General features: G+C 39.2%; 1 protein-coding gene across 6 annotated transcripts in view; it reads right to left on the bottom strand.

Annotated features, from left to right (window-relative positions):
- pms1 (PMS1 homolog 1, mismatch repair system component) overlaps positions 1 to 19,551 on the bottom strand; it is a 108,188-nt gene that overhangs the window by 44,138 nt on the left and 44,499 nt on the right. For 5 of the 6 annotated variants that reach the window (XM_060827996.1, XM_060827999.1, XM_060828000.1 and 2 more), the window contains exons 6-7: positions 16,373 to 16,489; positions 327 to 449 (exon numbers count right to left, since the gene is read on the bottom strand). In XM_060827996.1, coding sequence (XP_060683979.1) covers positions 327 to 449; positions 16,373 to 16,489 — 240 coding nt within the window. The remainder of the gene's footprint in view (positions 1 to 326; positions 450 to 16,372; positions 16,490 to 19,551) is intronic. The other variant, XM_060828001.1, reaches the window with a different exon arrangement.

The following is a 19,551-nucleotide window of genomic DNA, read 5'->3' as shown; positions in this document are numbered from 1 at the left end:
ACAATTACTGCAATATCCATTAGGTTAGTTCTTGCTCAGGTAAATATGGGATCAAGTCAATATTAAACTGATCAAAAACCATAATATTGCATTGATAGCAGACAAAAGTCAACCAAATCTGCCCTTTAAGTAAATATAGAAATAATGCAAAGGTTTGATCTCAAGATCTACCATGCATATAACTCAATGTCCTACCTCAGCCTATATGAGGCAATTTATACCTGTCTTATACCAAGGTAAGAAAATTCTTCACTGGAAGGAACATTTATTGCACTCTAGAAAAACAGTTAAGCATAAGCGTAAGTATCATTAGGTTATTAACCTACCTTCATTATTTCCTTATGATGAACAGGTCTGGAATTAACAGAGATGAAACTTCTGTCAGGACTGATAAGACTTGTTGAGGAGGGGTTAGAACCTGGCTTAGGCAGGAAACCACTAAGGAAAATCTGTGAATCCCAGAAAAAAAACTCACAAATGTAACAATTGTACTGTTACCAATACAATGTTTATAAAACAGAGCTCTAACTAACTCTACATAACATTGAAATCACATAGGTTTGACCTTGCAACTTTCCATGGTGATTCAACTAAATCAAATATACCACCACGAGACCCAAAAGCAGAAGTCCAGGTGTTTCTGAGGAGGAAACAAAAATCACTCAGAGGGCCTATCAATCACTTGTATATCTTAGCATCTTAATATCTTAGGTTTAGAACAGCAAGAGACGTCTGCAGCTTTTCCCCTTAAATAGATCCACAAACAGTCTCCCCAAATGAAAAAATAAAAATGTCAAATCATTGTAATCACATAATTTGAACTAATCAGCAAAAGCTGTCTACTGTATTTGTAAATATGTAATTGCTTGTGTCACATTACAGAATTAAGGGGTTCTTGATAACATTATTTTATAACTACAATTTTAATTTCCAAGACACAATTGCCCAACATATACACATTGTTTTTTTTCCCGATACTACTTCTGCTGCATCTCAACATTATCTGGAAGTTAATAATTGATTTATTGTGCAGATCAATAATTTTCTATATTATCTAATTTAGTAGTAATTACTACACCTTTCCACCATCTGACCCAATGCTGGAATGCATATAGGCGAAGGGTACTATTGAGTAAACATGAAGGTCAAAAAGAAAATATCTGTCAGACATGCACCATTGGGTTACAATGTGACTGATACATTCACTATATTCATTTCAATATTTTTTTTTAAATACCTGGACATTTATTTTCACAAAACATCTTCTAATCACAGTGACTGCTTTTGAATTCCCACCACCAGCATTCTTCATCTTACTCTCTGAGAGCCACTCTGGCCTTACAGTTTATATAAGTTGACATCCTTCTGGTTTGAAGAGCAAAATATGCATTGTACTTAATTTTTGTTTTACAGTTGCCTATTCAGTTAACTTCCATTAAACATAGAGATGGCAGATTAAAATATTGCTCTATACTTATCGTTTGATATAACAGGAAAATGCATTATGCTCTTTATAGAAAGCTTAAGTCTCCCATTATAATCTCATTCCCATACCAAAGCTGGGAGAAGAATGTTAGCCTGTCAGTTTTGCCTCATGTTATCACTGCACGATGTCTGGGGTATGAATTTTCTGCTGCATCCCCCCCCAACCGTTTTAAAAGAAATTGGTGCAAGTTAACCAGTTGGATTTAAATATTTTCTAATCAACTGTTCAGAGATGTTATGATACATCTCTAAAGCTTGTGGGACTTGAAACCAGGCCCCCCGGTTCAAAGGTAGGGATACAACCACTGCACCACAACAGCCCATCAGGGGAATTTAGATATCTTCTAATTAATCTGTTCAGAAATATTATTACACACTTGAGTCACAGACATTAAAATCAGATGGTTGTCTACCTGCTGCAGCTGATGGGAAATTAAGTCTCCAGTTAGATTTCTTACAAGAAATGCACAGGCAGTTATAGAGTCATAGAGATGCACAGCATGGAAACCGACCCTTCGATCCAACCTGTCCATGCCAACCAGATATCCCAACCCAATCTAGTCCCACCTGCCAGCACCCAGCCCATATCTCTCCAAACCCTTCCTATTCATATAACCATCCAAATGTCTCTTAAATGTTGCAATTGTACCAGCCTCCACCACATCTTCTGGCAACTCATTCCATACATGTACCACCCTCTGCATGAAAAAGTTGCCTTTTAGGTCTCTTTTATATCTTTCCCCTCTCACCCTAAACCTATGCCCTCTAGTTCTGGACTCCTCGACCCCAGGGAAAACACTTTGTTTATTTATCCTATCCAATCCAAGTTTTTATTTTTGTATATTTTTAACTATATTTGGAAAGTTATGCATATCACATCATTAAAATGTTCCTTGGTTAATTTTAATATATATTCAACGTTGAAGCAACAGTTAAAAAGATGAACTTGCGAAACACAAGTTTTTTGCACTGAAATCAAGGGAGTTGGTAGGTCTTTTTTTCTGTTATCTATTCATTCTAAACAACTCTACCCATACTTTTTTAAATTCACTATACAAATTCCACTTATTTTCTTTTAAAGTTCTGAAGTTAAGAAATTTATTTCAAGTTGTAAGTATACATTTAAAGCAAACAAAAATGCTGCAGTGTTGAACTTTATTGAACAAATCCTAGGGGGAGGTTGTGTAAATTAATAACTGTCAAGGTTAGAGGGCAGTGCCAAAGGTGACACAGTCGAGGTGATTACTCATTTTTAACCAATTCCAACTTAAACCACTTGAAGCTTAAGTTATATCTTCGTATAGTTTCTGAATTTATACTTGTAACAAATGTCTCCATTAAAATTAAGCAGCAAATTTTTTTAAATTTCAGGAAATATGGAGTTATATTTAAGTGCGTGGATCATAGCTGAGTTTAAAATTGTTTAACTGGAGACACTTTAAAGACACAGAACCGAAGCAGAAAATATTTTCTACTATTACAATGCATCATTTTTACGTTCACACAACATTTAAAAAAGTCATTAGCCATAGAAAAACATTTTGCCTAAAGAAAATGTCCAAGTAACATGTCAACGTTCATTATTTTTCAACTTTTTTTGGAAGTAATTATCAAATTAAAAAAAAAGACAGGCTGCAATGTTTCCACAGTTATTTTAGCAATTAGTGAAGGTTCCATGCTACAGTCAGAACACATTTGTCAGCTCTTAATAACTTTATTCCCAAGCTGCCAGGGTGCAAATGGACTGCTGTGTAAGTATATGTATAATTCTAGCTGAACAGCATAAATTCTAGTGGGCAAATAATTTTCTGAAACTACTTCTAATAAAACATCCAGAGTGAGCCATCGTACCAACTCATTGCACATAACATCCAACACAATGGCCTGGATTCTGCAACTCCTGGCAAATAAACGATGCTCACTTTATTAAGCTGCCCACAGATATTCTGTTACCTTTCCTATGAAAATTTGCAATCATCGATAATTTAAAAAACTACAGTGACTTCTTGAGGAGATACGGAACCTCAGTGAAAAGGGCAAGCAGTAGCATGTTGCTTAAACAAGACCGTATTTTCAAGATGGGATAGAATAGGATGATTAACTATAAGCCAGTCAGCCTTACCTTGGTGGTGAGCAAACTGTTAAAAATGTTCTATTAAATAGAATAACTCATCATTTGGAAAGGAACTGATTAATCAAAGACAATCAGCATGCATTTGTTAAGGCAACATTGTGGCTGAAAACTTGATGGAACTTTTTGAGGAGGAACCTGGAGAGTGGATAACAGTTAGAGTTAGTTTGATGCAATCTACATTATAACAAGGTTTTTGACAAGGTACAATGGGACAGACTTGTCAGAAACCTAAGTCCATGGTATCCAATGGAGAGGGGAAAATCTAGACTGGAAAGCAAAAGGTAATATTTGAGTGTGATTCAATAATGGTAACATTGCTTCCAGTGGGCTCCAAAGGCTCAATATGGAGTCCTATACTTTTACTAATATCAATAATTTAGATCTGAAGGTAACAGGTATGATTCATATGATATAAAAATTGGTTGTTTGGTTGTTAGTGAGGAAACACACTACAGACAGCATAAAGATTGCAATGGACTGGTCAAAATAGTAGTAAATGGAATCCAGGCTGGAGAAATGTGATGTCATGTACTCCGGACAGACAAACTGGGCAAGCACTTACAGAATAAATGGATGGACAGTGAGAAGTGTGGAGGAACAGAGGAACTTTGAAGTATATATTCCTAAAGGTAACAGAACAAGTAAATAAGGTAGTTAAAAAGGCATGTAGGATATATTTCTTTACAAGCCCAGAAACAGAATGTAAATGCAGGGTGATTAAGCTAGAACTGTCAAATAAACTGTCAGGCCACAGCCAAATGAAGCATACAGTTCTGGTCACTGTGTTGCAGGAGAATTTGATCACAGCGATGTTGTGTAGCACACAAGAGACTATGATACTTTGGACCATACACTCTTGATGAATTATGCAAGGTTCTTTCAGAGGTCCAGACAACAGAAGAATTGCTTAAACATGTTAATGGTCTGCTCAATGACATTTTGTCCAACAGTTTAGCTCAGGTTAAATATGTGCAGCCTGTTTAGGAGTTAAGACATGTAGTTAGCCAATAGTCCCTGTTGCCCAGTAGTCACTTTCTGGCTTTTCATAGATGCTAATGTGTGGGCATTGACTTGCGTGATGTGCTGAATATGGCCTCTCACTAACTGGACATTAAAGGAATGGAATTCTTTGCAAATTTACAAGCTGTGTCTGCAAACAGTGCATAAAGTCAATGACATCTGTAGTGATTGTAAGCCAGATGGACCTTGTAAAATGAGTTCCCTGATTAGGGCTGTTAATCTGGTCCAATCAGGAAGCTCTGGCTGACAGGTATAACAGGGTTATCTGCTTGTCATAGGCCACTTGGGTGTTTTCCTACTTTTCCTGGTGGTGGAAATTGAATAAAGATTTGTACACTTTGTGTCTCACTGTGTCTCACACCTGCACACACACACCATGGGTGCTGGGGAAAAAATAAGCACTACTGCAGTTAGGCGATAGTGTGGGGATTAATTTAAAAAAAAGGAGAAAAAAAAATAACAGGGTTATCAGGAGTTCTGTGCACACTGAGAGCTGGCAAAGCATGATGGCCTCTATGGAATTATTTCAGTGGACAATAGAAATGCGGTCTTGAAGAAATTTGCTGCAACAATCGTCTTTGAGTTGGGGTAAACATTTCTAGCATCATACTGTTATTTGGAAAGCTTGACTCATATGATCCTGCCATCAAAGACACGGCCCAGTATGTGGGAAGAATGTATTTGTTTTCAAGCAAATGGCATTGGGCCAGATGCAAAACAACATGTAATTCTCCTGAAAGCTTGTGGACACGCAGCTTTATCAGTTATTGCAAATGTTACTTTCTCTGTGGCACCAAATATTCAAACCTTGCAAGAGTTGGCAGATTTAGTTAAGGAATATTGTGACACCAAACCTCCTCTAATTCTGAGATGCTATCAGTTTTACTCAGCAATTTGAGAAATGGGGGATACATATTGGGATCTTTGACAAGGTTAAGATTACTAGCAGAGGCATGTGACTTTGGTTTGGAGTATATAGGATTAATGATGTAACCATGCAAAAGTGCCCGCTAACTGAAGCCCAACTGGACTTCAAACAGGCATTACAAGGCGGCACGGTGGCACAGTGGTTAGCACTGCTGCCTCACAGCGCCTGTAGACCCGGGTTCAATTCCCGACTCAGGCGACTGACTGTGTGGAGTTTGCACGTTCTCCCCGTGTCTGCGTGGGTTTCCTCCGGGTGCTCCGGTTTCCTCCCACAGTCCAAAGATGTGCGGGTCAGGTGAATTGGCCAAGCTAAATTGCCCATAGTGTTAGGTAAGGGGTAAATGTAGGGGTATGGGTGGGTTGCGCTTCGGCGGGTCGGTGTGGACTTGTTGGGCCGAAGGGCCTGTTTCCACACTGTAAGTCTAATCTAATCTACAACTGGCTTTATCATTTGAAAATGCAGCAAATGGAGTATATGATTTGAAGAGTATTCCAACAGAAGTGGACACCCTCACCAGTCTGACTGAGCTTGGGAACACCAAGGCAATTTCATAGCCTCACTCAGGACATAGCCTGAACAAAGGGACTTTAGGTCGTCCAACAGCAAAACCCCAAAACAAAGCCAAGCCTAGGCCAAATGGTTAAAATTTCTTCAGGATTCAGACTAGCAAGTCATAGTACTTGCTGCCAGTAAGCAGACTTCAGACAGCAAGAGTATCCCACTAGACCAAATTGACTAAGAGAACTCATAGGCCAGTATCCAGGAGAGTGTACACCCTGGAAAGCCCACCTATATGTGTTTGAGACATTTAAATTGCTTAGCAACATCCAAATCAGAACCACTCAAAATAAACATCTGGTTAAATGGTCACCAAGTTCTAATGGAGGTCAATACTATGCACCCATTTCAGTGATTGCAGAACCAGTCTTTAATAAGGATTGGAGTCCAGATTTTAAATTTTAAGTCTGGATAAGACCTTGGCTAGACTGAGAACCTATAACAGGAAACCTTTGCAGATTAAGTGCACAACTTCGGTTTCAATCTCTTATGAGAAGCAGCTGGTTCAGTTACCATTTATCGTAGTAAAAGGCTCAGGCCCAAGCTTGTTGGGGCAAAATTGGTTGAGAAAAATTCATCAAGATTGGCTGAACATCTTTCAATTCAAAAATGACTGTCTGAGTGAAGTTCTAATTAAATACCTGTAAGTTCTTCAGGAAGGTCTAAGGTCTATCAAAGGAGCGAAGGCCACCTTGCATGTTGCCCGCTAAGCAATTCCTGGAATGGTTCTGCAAGGCCCACCCAATGCCATTTGCATGGTGGACAAAAGTGGAAGCAGAAATCAGAAGGCTGGAAAGTGAAGGAATCATCAAAACAGTCCAGTTTGCAGAATGGGCAGCAGTGGTAGTAGAGGGTTAGCTTGCCTTCGTGAGGATTTTAAACTATTGGTAAACAGCTTTTCGCAGCTGGATAAATACCCAATCTCTCACATAGAGGATTTATATGCAAAGCTGGCTTGCCTTTCGTGCAGTTGGACATGAGTACTTGCAATTGAGGTTACATGAACTATTATGGAAAGTTTATCCATAACCTTGCCTCCATCCTGGCACAACTGCATCAACTCTTTACAAAAAAGGTCAGTCTTAGAAATGGTCATGCAGCCAATCCATAGCTTTCAATGAAGTAAAGAAACAGCTATCATCCTTTACATTGTTAGTAAACTATGATCCCAAGCAAGATTAGATTAGATTAGATTCCCTACAGTGTGGAAACAGGTCCTTCGGCCCAACCAGTCCACACTGACCCTCTGAAGAGTAACCCACCCAAACACATTTCCCTCTGACTAATGCACCTAGCACTATGGGCCTTAGCATGGCCAAGATGTGGTATTGACATGCAATGCCTCCCCTTAAGGCATCAGGGTAGTATTAGCCCATAGGTGTCCCAATAGCGTTTGCATCCAGGCCACAAAGCCCTGCTAGGTCTACTTAAAGAGGACAAGGCAGTGCCACCCATAGCTTCAGAACACCCAAATCTGCTGGTCACAGATAATGGGCCATCATTTGCCAGCAAGGAATTTGAGTATTTCCTATGGCATAGTTAATTTTTCACAAAGCCATATGTACATCTATTGATCAATGCTGTATTGTTTCCCAGGTTAGTTTTTAATAATCCTTAATGGATTTTATAAAATCCAACGGTATTTTTAAAATCTAAAGTTTAAAATCTACTATTCATTGTACACAAAAGCTTATTAATTCTTTTAAACACAAACAAAATGCCAAAAAGACATCAGAGTATTTGGTCAGAAAAACAGAAAATCAGACTTGCTTTGAATGCTCATTAGTAATGAAGAGTTTGCCATTCCAACTTACAATAAATAGATGGTTATGTTTGATCTGCAAATCTCTTTGACAACCAGCAATAAATGGTAAGGTAGTATGGATATTTTCTAAATAACCTGTTCAAAAATACTATTGCACATCTCTGGAGCAGGTGGAATTTCAACCTGGATCTACTGGCCTCAGAAGAAGGGACATTACCACTGCATCACATTTGCGAGCAACTCTCACTCCCCCCTTTCAGTCAGGTATTACAACAAACTTTTTCTTAATCGGCACCTATGGGACCAGCAGCGTGTTGGTTAATCAAATATTCCATTGATCAAATGGTCCACAATCAATATAAAAAACTCACAGTAAGTAACAGAAACATAATGCAGGGGGTATACACGTCATGTTATATCCTTTATTTACAGCATAAATCACTTCAGTAACAATGCAATTTTGCCTTAAAACTTATAAAATCCAACAATATTTTTAAAATCTAAAATTTAAAATCTACTATTCATTGTACACAAAAGTTTATTAATTCTTTTAAACTCAAACAAAATGCCAAAAAGACATCAGTTGATCACGATAATACTTCCTGTATTTGAGGTATATAACTTTTGCTGGTTTTCGAGAGTGTCACTTCATAAGATGCCGGTTAAAACAAAGTTTGCTGTATAATGCAAAGTTGTAAAATCTTTTCAGCTGCTAGACGTATCATAATGACAACCTGACATCTTTTCTATTCAAAGTTAAAAATCACACAACACCAGGTTATCGTCCAACAGGTTTATTTGGAAGCACTAGCTTTTGGAGCGCTGCTCCTATATCAGATGGTTGTGATGAAGGAGCAGCGCTCCAAAAGCTAGTGCCTCCAGATAAACCTGTTGGGACTAAAACCTGGTGTTGTGTGATTTTAACTTTGTACACCCCATTCCAACACCAGCACCTCCAAATAATTTTCTATTCCAAGTCTTTAGACTGGTAGGTTTAATACCAGTTGAGTGCTTAAGATTTTGTTTCAATGGCCCTGATGAACATAAAGGAAGCAGCTCCACAATGTCTGAGGTACAACTCTGTTGAGGTAAATCCTGTCTTATACTTTTGAGTAAGCATCACAGGAAATTAGTTTGAGACAAAACACAATGGTAAATAAATGTTTTACCCAAGAAAATTGCAATTATTAAATTAATATACAAAGGTATCTGAATAAACTATTCATTTATGTCTCAAAAAGTACTGTACTAAATGGACAGAGTTGATAGCACTGCAGGTCAAATAATTTGCATTCCAGGATGCTGAAAAGAGGTAAGGGATGAAGTATCAAAGGCACTAACCACAACTTACCAAACTTATTTGACATGACCTGAAGGTTTGCATATTTGCATTACTTTCCATTATAACACAAAATAGGGAAAAGGAATATTTCAACAAGGCATCTAAAGAGCAGGAACTATAGGACGAGGTATTGACAAAGCAGAAATTATATATTCTTTTCTTTATTCATTCATGGGCTGTGGGAGTCGCTGGCTAGGTAGCATTTATTGCCCATTTCTAATTTGCCCAGAGGGCAGTTAACAGTCAACCACATTACTGTGGGTCTCGAGTGACATGTAGGCCAGACCAGATAAGGATGGCAGTTTCCTTCCCTAAAGGGCAATAGTGAACCAGGTGGGATTTTCCAACAATTGATAAAGGATTCATGGTCATCATTAGACCCCTAATTCCAGAATTACTTTTTGCTGAATTCAAATTCTATCAATATAATACATCATAATTCTACCAATATAAATATATAATAGCTTTACTTTGGAAGTGGGAAATACCATAAGTGAAAAAAATTGGTCTAACACAGATCTAACACAATTCTTCAAGGAAATCATTGAACAGGTAGACAAAGGGAATATAATGGATACGGTATATGCATTTGACAAAGGCAAAACTTATTGTAACGTTTAAGATCTGGAAGTAAAAGGCCAGTACAGAAGTAAATAAATATTTCTGGCATTGCATGCATCTAGAATTTACGTTCGTAGAATCATACAGTACAGAAGGGCTCCTTCAGCCCAATAAGTCAGTACCACCAGAAGTATACTACTACCTATGCTTGTCCCACAATCCCGTACTAGATCCAAAGCTTAGAAAGTCATGACACTTCAAGTGCTCACATAAGTACTTCTCAACGTTTGTGAGATTTCCTGCCTTAATTACTTTCCAAGGCAATGCATTCCAGACCCCTACTACCCTCTGGTGAAAAATAATTCCTAAAATCCCCTTTAAACCTTTTTGTCTTTCATTTTAAAATTATGCACCTTTGTTATTGATCCTTTAATTAAAGGGAACAGCTGCTTTCTACCCATCATCTCTGTGGCCTTCTTAATACTCTACACCCCTTTCAGGTCCCCCTTCAACCTTCTCTGCTCCAAAGAAAAGCAATCCAAGTTTATCCATCTTCTCTGAAAAGCTCCATCCTAGGAAACACCTTGGTGAATCTCATTGTACCTACAACAGTGCATTCACCTCCTTCCCACAGTATAGTGACCAGAAGTGCAACAGTACTTCAGCTGGGGTGTAATCAAAAATCTGTCATCTCTGCTCTTATAATCTATGCTATGATTGATAAAAGGCAAGCATCCCATATATGCCTTCTTAACGACCCTATTAACTTGTCCTGCCACCTTCAGGGATATGTAGACAAACATCTAAGATCCCTCTCTTCATCTGAGCTTCCTAGTGTCTTGTCAATCACTGAATACTCCATTATCTTGTTTCTTCTTCCAAAGTGCATCAGCTTACATTTATCAAGGTTAAATTCCATCTGCCACTGATCAGTCGATTTGACTAATCCATTTATGCCCTCCTGTAACTTATGATCTTCCTGCACAGCTACCCTCCTCATTTACTGCATTCATTGCTCTCGATGTGGTCTCTTCTACATCAGGGATACGAAGTGCCAACTCGGAGAATGGTCAGGGAATACCTCTGGTCCGCACGCACCAAATGACCCCAACCTGTGGCCAACCACTTCACTCCCCCTCACAATCCCCCAAAGTACATACAAATCCTGGGCCTCCTCCACCGCCAAATCAAAGCCACCTGCCAACTGGAGGAAGAATGCCTCATCTTCTGCCTTGGGACCACACAGCATCAACATTGACTTCACCAGCTTCCATATCTCCCCATCTCATGCCAGATCAAATGCTCCAACTCTGCACCGCCCTCTTGACCTGACCTACCTGTCTAACTTCCCTCCCACCTATCCACTCCACTCTCCTACTGACCTTTCACAATCACTTCCTACATGTATCCACCTATTGCCATCCCACCTACCTTCCCCTCCAGCCATACCCCCACCCCTCATTTATCCCTCAGTCCCCTTCCCCTTCACTCTCCACATTCCTGATGAAAGGCTTATGCCCAAAACATGGACTTTCCTGATTCTCAGATGCTGCCTAACTTGCTGTGCCTTTTCGACTCTTCTTCTTAACTGTCAACCACCCAATCTTTGTGACATCCACAAACTTATTTATCATTCCCTCAAAATTTTCACCCACAAATTTATGAATACAACAAACAATATGGCACCCAGCACTGATCCCTGAGGTACATCACTGCATACTGGACTTCAGTTACACAAACGAACAGCCTCACACCGTCTCTCAAACTGTCTCCTGTCACTAAACCAATTTTTGAACCAACTTGTCAACTTACCCTGGATCCCATGAGCTTTTATCTTTTATTCAGTCAGTTTCCTATGTGGGACCTTGACGAAGGCCTTGCTGAAATCTGAAATCTTGCTGAAATTTATTAGATATATGAGCTAATAAATAACTCATACCTTCATCCAAACACGGAATCACCTTCTTGAAAATTCCACTAGATTTGTTAGGCGTGACCTCTCACTGACAAAGCTATGCTGACTTATTTTTTATTTACTCATGGATTATAGATGTTGCTGGATGACCAGTATTTATTGCCTGTCCCCAGTTGACCTTCAGAAGGTGGGAGAGATCTGTTTTCTTGAATCAATGCAGTTCGGGTGCTATAGGTTGACTCACAATGCTAATGGAGAGGGAATTCAGGGAAGAAATGGCATTATCTTTCCAAGTCATATGCTGAGTGGCTTGGAAGCAAATTTGCAGGTGGTGGTGTTCCCATGTATCTGCGGCTCTTGTCCGTCTAGATGGAAATGGTCGTGGGTTTAGAAGGTGCTGCCCAAGGATCTTTGGTGAATTTATGTTGTGCATCTTGTAGATGGTATACACTACTGCTACTCAGTGGAGGGAGGAGTGGATTTGTGTGGATGTGGTGCCAATCAAGCGATCTGCTTTGATCTGGATGTGTCATTCTTGAATATTGTCGGAGCAAGACTTATCCAGGCAAGTGGGGAATATTCCTGGACTTGAGCCTTGTAGACAATGGACAGACTTTAGGGAGTCAGAAAGTGAGTTACTTGCCGCAGTATTCCTAGTCTCTGACCTGCTCTTCTGGTCATTGTGTTTGTGTGTCAAATCCAGTTAAAATTCTGTTCAATGGTAACCCCAGGCTGTTGATAGTTGGTATTTCAGTGATGGTGACATCATTGAATGTCAAGGGATGTTGTTACTTTCTCTCTTGTTGGAGATGGTTATTGCCTGGCTTTCTTTGGGAGTGTGGTGCTGGAAAAGCACAGCAAGAGAGGCAGCATCCAAGGAGCAGGAGAATTGACGTTTCAGGCATAAGCCCTTCATCAGGAAACCACAAATGCTACGTCACTCATCAGCCCAAGGCTGCATATGGTTGAGGTTTTGTTGCATGGGCAGCACGGTGGCTCAGTGGTTAGCACTGCTACCTCAGTGCCGGGAAATCTGGTTTGATTCCATCCTCGGGTGACTGTCTGTGTAGAGTTTGCATGTCCTCCATGTGTCTGCATGGGTTTCCTCCAAGAGATCCAGTTTCCTTACACAGTCTAAAGGTGTACAGATGAGGTGGATTGAGCATTCTAAATTGCCCACAGTGTCAAGGGATTTGCAGGTTAGGTGGATTAGCTGTGGGAAATGCAGGGCTACAAGGATTGAGAAGGGGATGGGTTTCGGTGGGTTGCTCTTCAGAGAAACAATGATATTCGATGGGCCGAATTGTCTGTTTCCACACTGTTGAGATTCTACTTGAACATGGATACTTCAGTACTTTATGAGCCATGAATGGTGTTGAACATTGTGCAATCAGCGAACATCCCCATTTCTGACCTTACGATGAAGGGAAGGTCATTGACGAAGCAGCCAAACATGGTTGGGCAAAGGACACTAACCCAAGGAACTCCTAGAGAGATGTAGTGGAATTCTGAGACAACTGACCTCTAACAATCATAATCATCTTCCAATATGCAGGTACAACTCCAATCAGTGGAGAGTTTGCCCCTGATACCTATTTTGCTAAGGCTGTTTGATGTCAAATGCGTTCTTGATGTCAAAGGTTGTCACTCTCACCACTCTTTTTAACTTTAGCTCTTTAGTCTATGTTCGAACCAAGGCTGTAATTAGGTCAGGTGCTGAGTGGTCCTGGCAGAATCCAAACTGGGCATCACTGAGGTTATTGCTGATCAGGTGCTGCTTGATAACACTACCTTCCATCACTTTATTGATGATTGAGAGCAGACTGATGGGGCAGTAATTGCCAGGTTGGATTTTGCCTGCTTTTTGTGTACAGGACATACATACCAGGACAATTTTCCATTTTGCCAGGTAGATGCCGGTGTTCCAAGCTGTACTGGAACAGCTTGACTTGGAGCATGGTAGATTCTGATGCACAAGTGTTCAGTACTATTGCCAAAATGTTGTCAGGGCCCATAGCCTTTGTCGTATCCAATGCCTCCAACCATTTCTTGATATCCTAAACCTATGCCCTCTAGTTCTGGACTCCCCCACCCCAGGGGAGTGTCTATTTATCCTTTCCATGCCCCTCATAATTTTGTAAACCACTATAAAGTCACCCCTCAGCATCCGACACTCCAGGGAAAACTGTTCAGCCTCTCCCTATGGCTCAAATCCTCCAACCCTGGCAACATCCTTGTAAATCTTTTCTGAACCCTTTCAACTTTCACAACATCTTTCTGATAGGAAGGAGGCCAGAATTGCATGCAATATTCCAACAGTGGCCTAACCAATGTCCTCTACAGGCGCAACATGACCTCCCAACTCCTGTACTCAGTACTCTGACCAATAAAGGAAACCAAACGACTTCTTCACTATCCTATCTACCTGTGACTCCACTTTCAAGGAGCTATGAACCTGCACTCCAAGGTCTCTTTGTTCAGCAACACTCCCTAGGACCTTACCATTAAGTGTATAAGTCCTGCTAAGATTTGCTTTCCCAAAATGCAGCACCTCGCATTTATCTGAATTAAACTCCATCTGCCACTTCTCAGCCCATTGGCCCATCTGGTTAAGATCCTGTTGTAATCTGAGGTAACCTTCTTTGCTGTCCACTACACCTCTAATTTTGGTGTCATCTATAGATGTAGGGCTGCAGATGATCAAAGCACATAAGGGGAGCTTTCCCAGCCTAGATATTTAAAAGAAAATTAGAGCAAATTTATATCCTATAATGATTGTCACTGCCTTCAATTTAGAGTAATATAGTATTTAATAAAGTATTTCTGCAATGTGCAAATTCTATTGCCCGTTTTGAAATAAATACATGAATGGTAGACTCCGTACCTTTTGGGAGTGCCTTATCTACCAAGAACATATACTGGAAATTAGGACTCATACAACTTGTAATTTCCAGAGCTCAGTCACTTCATTATTGGGACAGATTTGAGAAGATACAACTGTTTTTCTTGAAGAAAAGTCTAAAAGGAGCTTTGAATGATATTTTCAAAATCAAGAGGGGTCTAGACAGAGTAGAGAGATACTGTTCCTACTCCTAAATGAATCAAGAACCAGAGGGTACAGTTTTAAAATATTTTGCAAGTGCCAGGTGAAAAGGAAACTTTTTCATACAGCATGTAGTCAGGGTATGGAAAGCACTGCCTGGAGGTGTGGTGCAAGCAGCTTCAACTGAAGCATTCAAGAGAGGATTGGACAATTGTTATTAAAGAAAAAAAAATGCAGGGTTATGGAGAAAAGGCAGGAGATTGGCACTTAAAATGTTCAGAGAGGCAGTGCAGTCATGATGTGAAGAATGGTTGGCCTCATTGTTAACAATTCCATGCTTGACTTGGTGGTATTATGACAATGGATCAGAACCATGCCTTATTAATAGGCTTTTCTTTTTACTTAGCGAGTCTGAGAAGATTCGTAGCTTAGGTTGAGGTTCTGGTTGTAGGTTTACTCGCTGAGCTGGAATGTTCATTTTCAAACATTTCATCACCCTACTAGGTAACATCTTCAGTGGGCTTCGAGGCAAAGCACTGTTGATAATTCCTGCTTTCTATTTATATGTTTGGGGTTCTTTGGGTTGGTGATGTCATTTCTTATGGTGACATCATTTCCCATTCTTTTTCCTGTTTCTTTTTACTTTTAATTAAAAATGTATTGTTTAATATAAAAATAACTGAAACAATAAAATAAAAACTGGCTCCTTTGTTTCCCTCCTGTCTGTTGGATACTACCCCCCCCCCCACCCAGACCCATAGTTACGATGGATCTGGGAGGAAAGTATTCAGCAGGCAGGACAATAAACAAGAGGAGCCAGTTTATCCCACCTTATCCAGGAGCTAATGATTCAACATATCAGGTTTGGAATGGAAGCAATTTGGGGAACATTGCCTGCAAGCTGTCATAATAATGAGGTGCCAATAAAATGGACTGCTTGTCCTGGATGGTATTGACCTTTACATTTTGTTGGATGTAATCTCATCTAGGCAAATGCAAAATAATCTATCACACTCCTGACTTGAGTCTTGTAAATAATGGACAAGCTTTGAGGAATCAGGTGATGAGTGACTTGCCTTAATGACTGATGTGTGCTTGAAGCTCTGACATTCATTCTTGTTGGGAATTGCAAAGCGTTGAACTATTCTCCAAATATCTGACAGGTTCACGAATAATTGCCCTCATGAAAACAGGCTACAAGTGTAGCCTCAATAATGACGATCAGCACATTTAGAATTAGGGTCAATGTCAAATTGCTAATGCTTTAAGCAAATTTCAGATTTGTTTTCTGCAGTTTTAGTTTAAAAAAATGATCAAAATAGAAATGCAGGAGTTCGAAGCGGGAATAAGCAATTTGGCCTTTTCAGCCTAATCTACCACACAATAAGATCACCATTGATCTGATTGTATCATCTCAATGTTTCTCTCTCCACTCCATAACTAAATTCACTCACCTTTAAAAAATCCATCTAAATTAGCTTTGAATAAATTTTGAGACCCAGCCTCCACTCCTTTCTGTTACAGTGCACCACGTTGATAAGGAAAACAAATTGCATTAAATTGCTGAGCATAGATTTTTTTTTCCTATCCCCGCGCATAATCAATGTAACCTTTTACTGACCTCAGGTTCTTGCTCATGATGTCGAATAGGTACCATGCTGACCATCACAGCAGTTCCTAGAACTGTTAACAGGGCCATTTTGTGATCCGACACCTTGGCCTTTTGCCATACAACTGCCTGAAATATGATGGCACAGAATCAAATTCTTCGAACTAAATTTAGGTTTGTTTAGGTCAAGTTATATGAAGGTTTATATAATTATGAAGCTTCACAAACATTTTAAGTACTAAACTTATACACTAGTTTCACGATATTTCTTATACTTTAAATATAAATTATTGTAGTTTCTGTGCACATACCCACCCATCCATTTACCCCTGCAACATTGTGTAATGATGGCAGTTAAAAGGAAATTCTGCAATTAGCACAGGCAGCACTTAGCCACAGCAACATCTCTGAGCCCGTTGACCTATATTGGCTTCCAGTCCAGCTATGACTCGATTTAAAAATTCTCCTGATTGTTTTCAAATCACAACATTTATATGCTCCTCCAATCTTGGCCACTTGCACATCCCCGATTTTAATCCTTTAATATTAGTGAGTTTTCATTGAGCTACCTAGGCATTAAGCTCCAGAACTTATCTCATAAATTTCCCCAATTTTCCCTTGTCCTTTGAGATACTCCTCAAAATCTACATCTTTGAATGATTTCCGACAGGTTAGGTAAGTTAACTCCACTCTACTGGTGAGGTGAAACATTCTGGCAAGATAGATCATGCCCTCCTATATGGCTCGGAGACACCTCAAGTTGCTGAAGTAGTACCAACAATGCTGCCTGCGCAAGATACTGAGAATCTGCTGGGAAGAAAGACACACCAATACCAGCATCCTCGACCAGGCCAACATCCCCAGCATTGAGGCACTGACCAACCTTGTTTAGCTCTTATGGGCTGGGCATGTCTTCCGTGTGACTGACAAGAGACTCCCCAAACAGGTGCACTACTCTCAGCTTTGAAATGGCAAGTGAACCCCAGGTGAACAAAGGAAGCGCTTCAGTGATACCCTCAAGGCCTCACTGGCAAAGTGCAGTATTCCCACCTCGGCCCAAGACCGTCCAAGGTGGTGGAAGAGCATCCGGGAAGGCATTGAGTACCTCAATGCAAGCCAGGTGAAAGCAATGAAAGGAGCCGTTGCCACACCGATGCCTCACCTACCCCTTCCCATGACTACCACCTGCCCCACATGTAACTGAGCATGCGGTGGTCACATTGGTCTGTACAGCTACCCACTGACTCACCCTGAGAGTGGAACAGAGTCATCCTCATCTGCAAGGAACCGCCAATGATGATGACATCTTTGACCAAACTTTGATAATTTGCCCAATATTTCCTTACATGATTCAGATCAACTTTCCAGTAGATCTGATAGCTAAACATATTGGGATACTTGTGTTACCATATGAAAGGTAATATATAAACACAAGTTATTGCAATGAATGAAGGTGATTTAACAATAGTAAATCAATCATGAGCTTTAACCCCACAACTTAAATCAATTGTACCATGATAATTTAGAGCCAATTATAAATTTCAGCTAAATTCCAAGTATTTGAAAATCATTGTCTCTTCATTTGTTGTATATTTAAAGTGAATATTTGACAATATATATTTTCATATTGCAACATGATTATTCGACAGTTTTACAAAATCATATCAAGCAAAACGGCACAATAATAAACATCTCAATCAACTTAAAAGACAACAAAAATGTAAAATTTATTAAGAGGTATCATGAATTTCTCCGATTAAAAATGAACACAATTCAGATTTTGGATGCATGCACTATTTCGGATTCATGTTAAAACGGTGACAATGTAGTGTGTACTCAAAATTGGATAACAATATTTACACTTATTTATAAGGTGCGCAGAACCATGTGGCATTCAATGAAGGGTCATTGAGGAAAACATAACAGAAAGCAGCAGTAGTTTTAAATTGTGAACAAGATGAAATTACATTCTTATACATTTCTGAAAGAATAGTTGAATTAGATTATTGGTTCAACGTGAAAACAAAATTGCACTCCAAACTGGGACTTCTTTGAACTATTACAAATTGGAATACGGGTGATGACCTATCCAAATTGTTATGCAAAATAACGCAGTACAAGATTTTGATTATTGGCTTCATGACTTTATTGTTTGTAACTAGAGCAGAGAAAATGATATTCTATGACAGAAAGCTATCAGTTTAACAAAATGAGAAAAGCTTGCTTGAGGACATTACAATTCATCAAAATTAACTTACCCTGAAATGTGTCATGTAAATATACAGACATCCTGAAATGTAAACTAATAATACAAACCATTTCTAATGTTACAAAAATAAGCTATTTTATTCAAATGTTCACCTTTATTGGCGGTTCTTGGGTTGCACAATTTATATTTGGTATAATAAAGTCAAAAACATTATTGTGCAAATGCACAGAACTACATACCAATTGCAATAACTGATTCACTATTAAAACATTAATCAGTGCAATGCATTCAATTTAGATTGACAGTATCCCAAATGGTAAGATGCAACTTTGAAACCTGATCAAGCATGTGATATAAAATATGCAGAGAGCTGCTGAACGTCAGGTTTAGAATGAAGTAAGGATTTCCAATTAAACATTTGTCATGTAGAGATTCTCTCCAAATCCTTTTCAGGAGATTACACATAAAGGGCTAGGACATTGTTACTTTCTTTAAATAAAAAATAGAATCCTAACCATGAAGGCAAAGCATATTATCCATTTTTTAAGCACTAGTATCTTTCTTGTCAGCATTTAGTACTGGTTGGCATTTGTGCAATGTCATCTTGACAGAATGATTTATTTTCCAGCGACATCAATTTATTTTCCATGTCGGCAATTGGCCAAAAGTACACCTCCTCTTCACGTTGCTTGTTGGTTATCTTTACAAGTGCATGAAAAGTAAACTTAAAATATGCTGATTTATTCAGATGAAAAATGTTTATTTTATAAACTAAGCTTAGTTTGAAGAAAGAAGGAATACATTTCAAAGTTTTGATGAAGGCTTCTGGAAAACCTTCGCATCTAACTTTTTTTAATTAGCTTATGGTTCTAGAATATTATGCTTTGTTTATGCATCCAATTTACAAAATAAAACACAAATATAAATAAGACAGAGAGAAGACCTTGTTATTTAAACGTTTTGGTACTTCTTTCTTAGTAAC

The sequence above is a fragment of the Hemiscyllium ocellatum genome, chromosome 7, assembly GCF_020745735.1.
Source record: "Hemiscyllium ocellatum isolate sHemOce1 chromosome 7, sHemOce1.pat.X.cur, whole genome shotgun sequence".
NCBI lineage: Eukaryota > Metazoa > Chordata > Chondrichthyes > Orectolobiformes > Hemiscylliidae > Hemiscyllium > Hemiscyllium ocellatum.
Note: the sequence above shows the minus strand (reverse complement) of the source record. Positions and strands in the feature narration are given on the sequence as shown.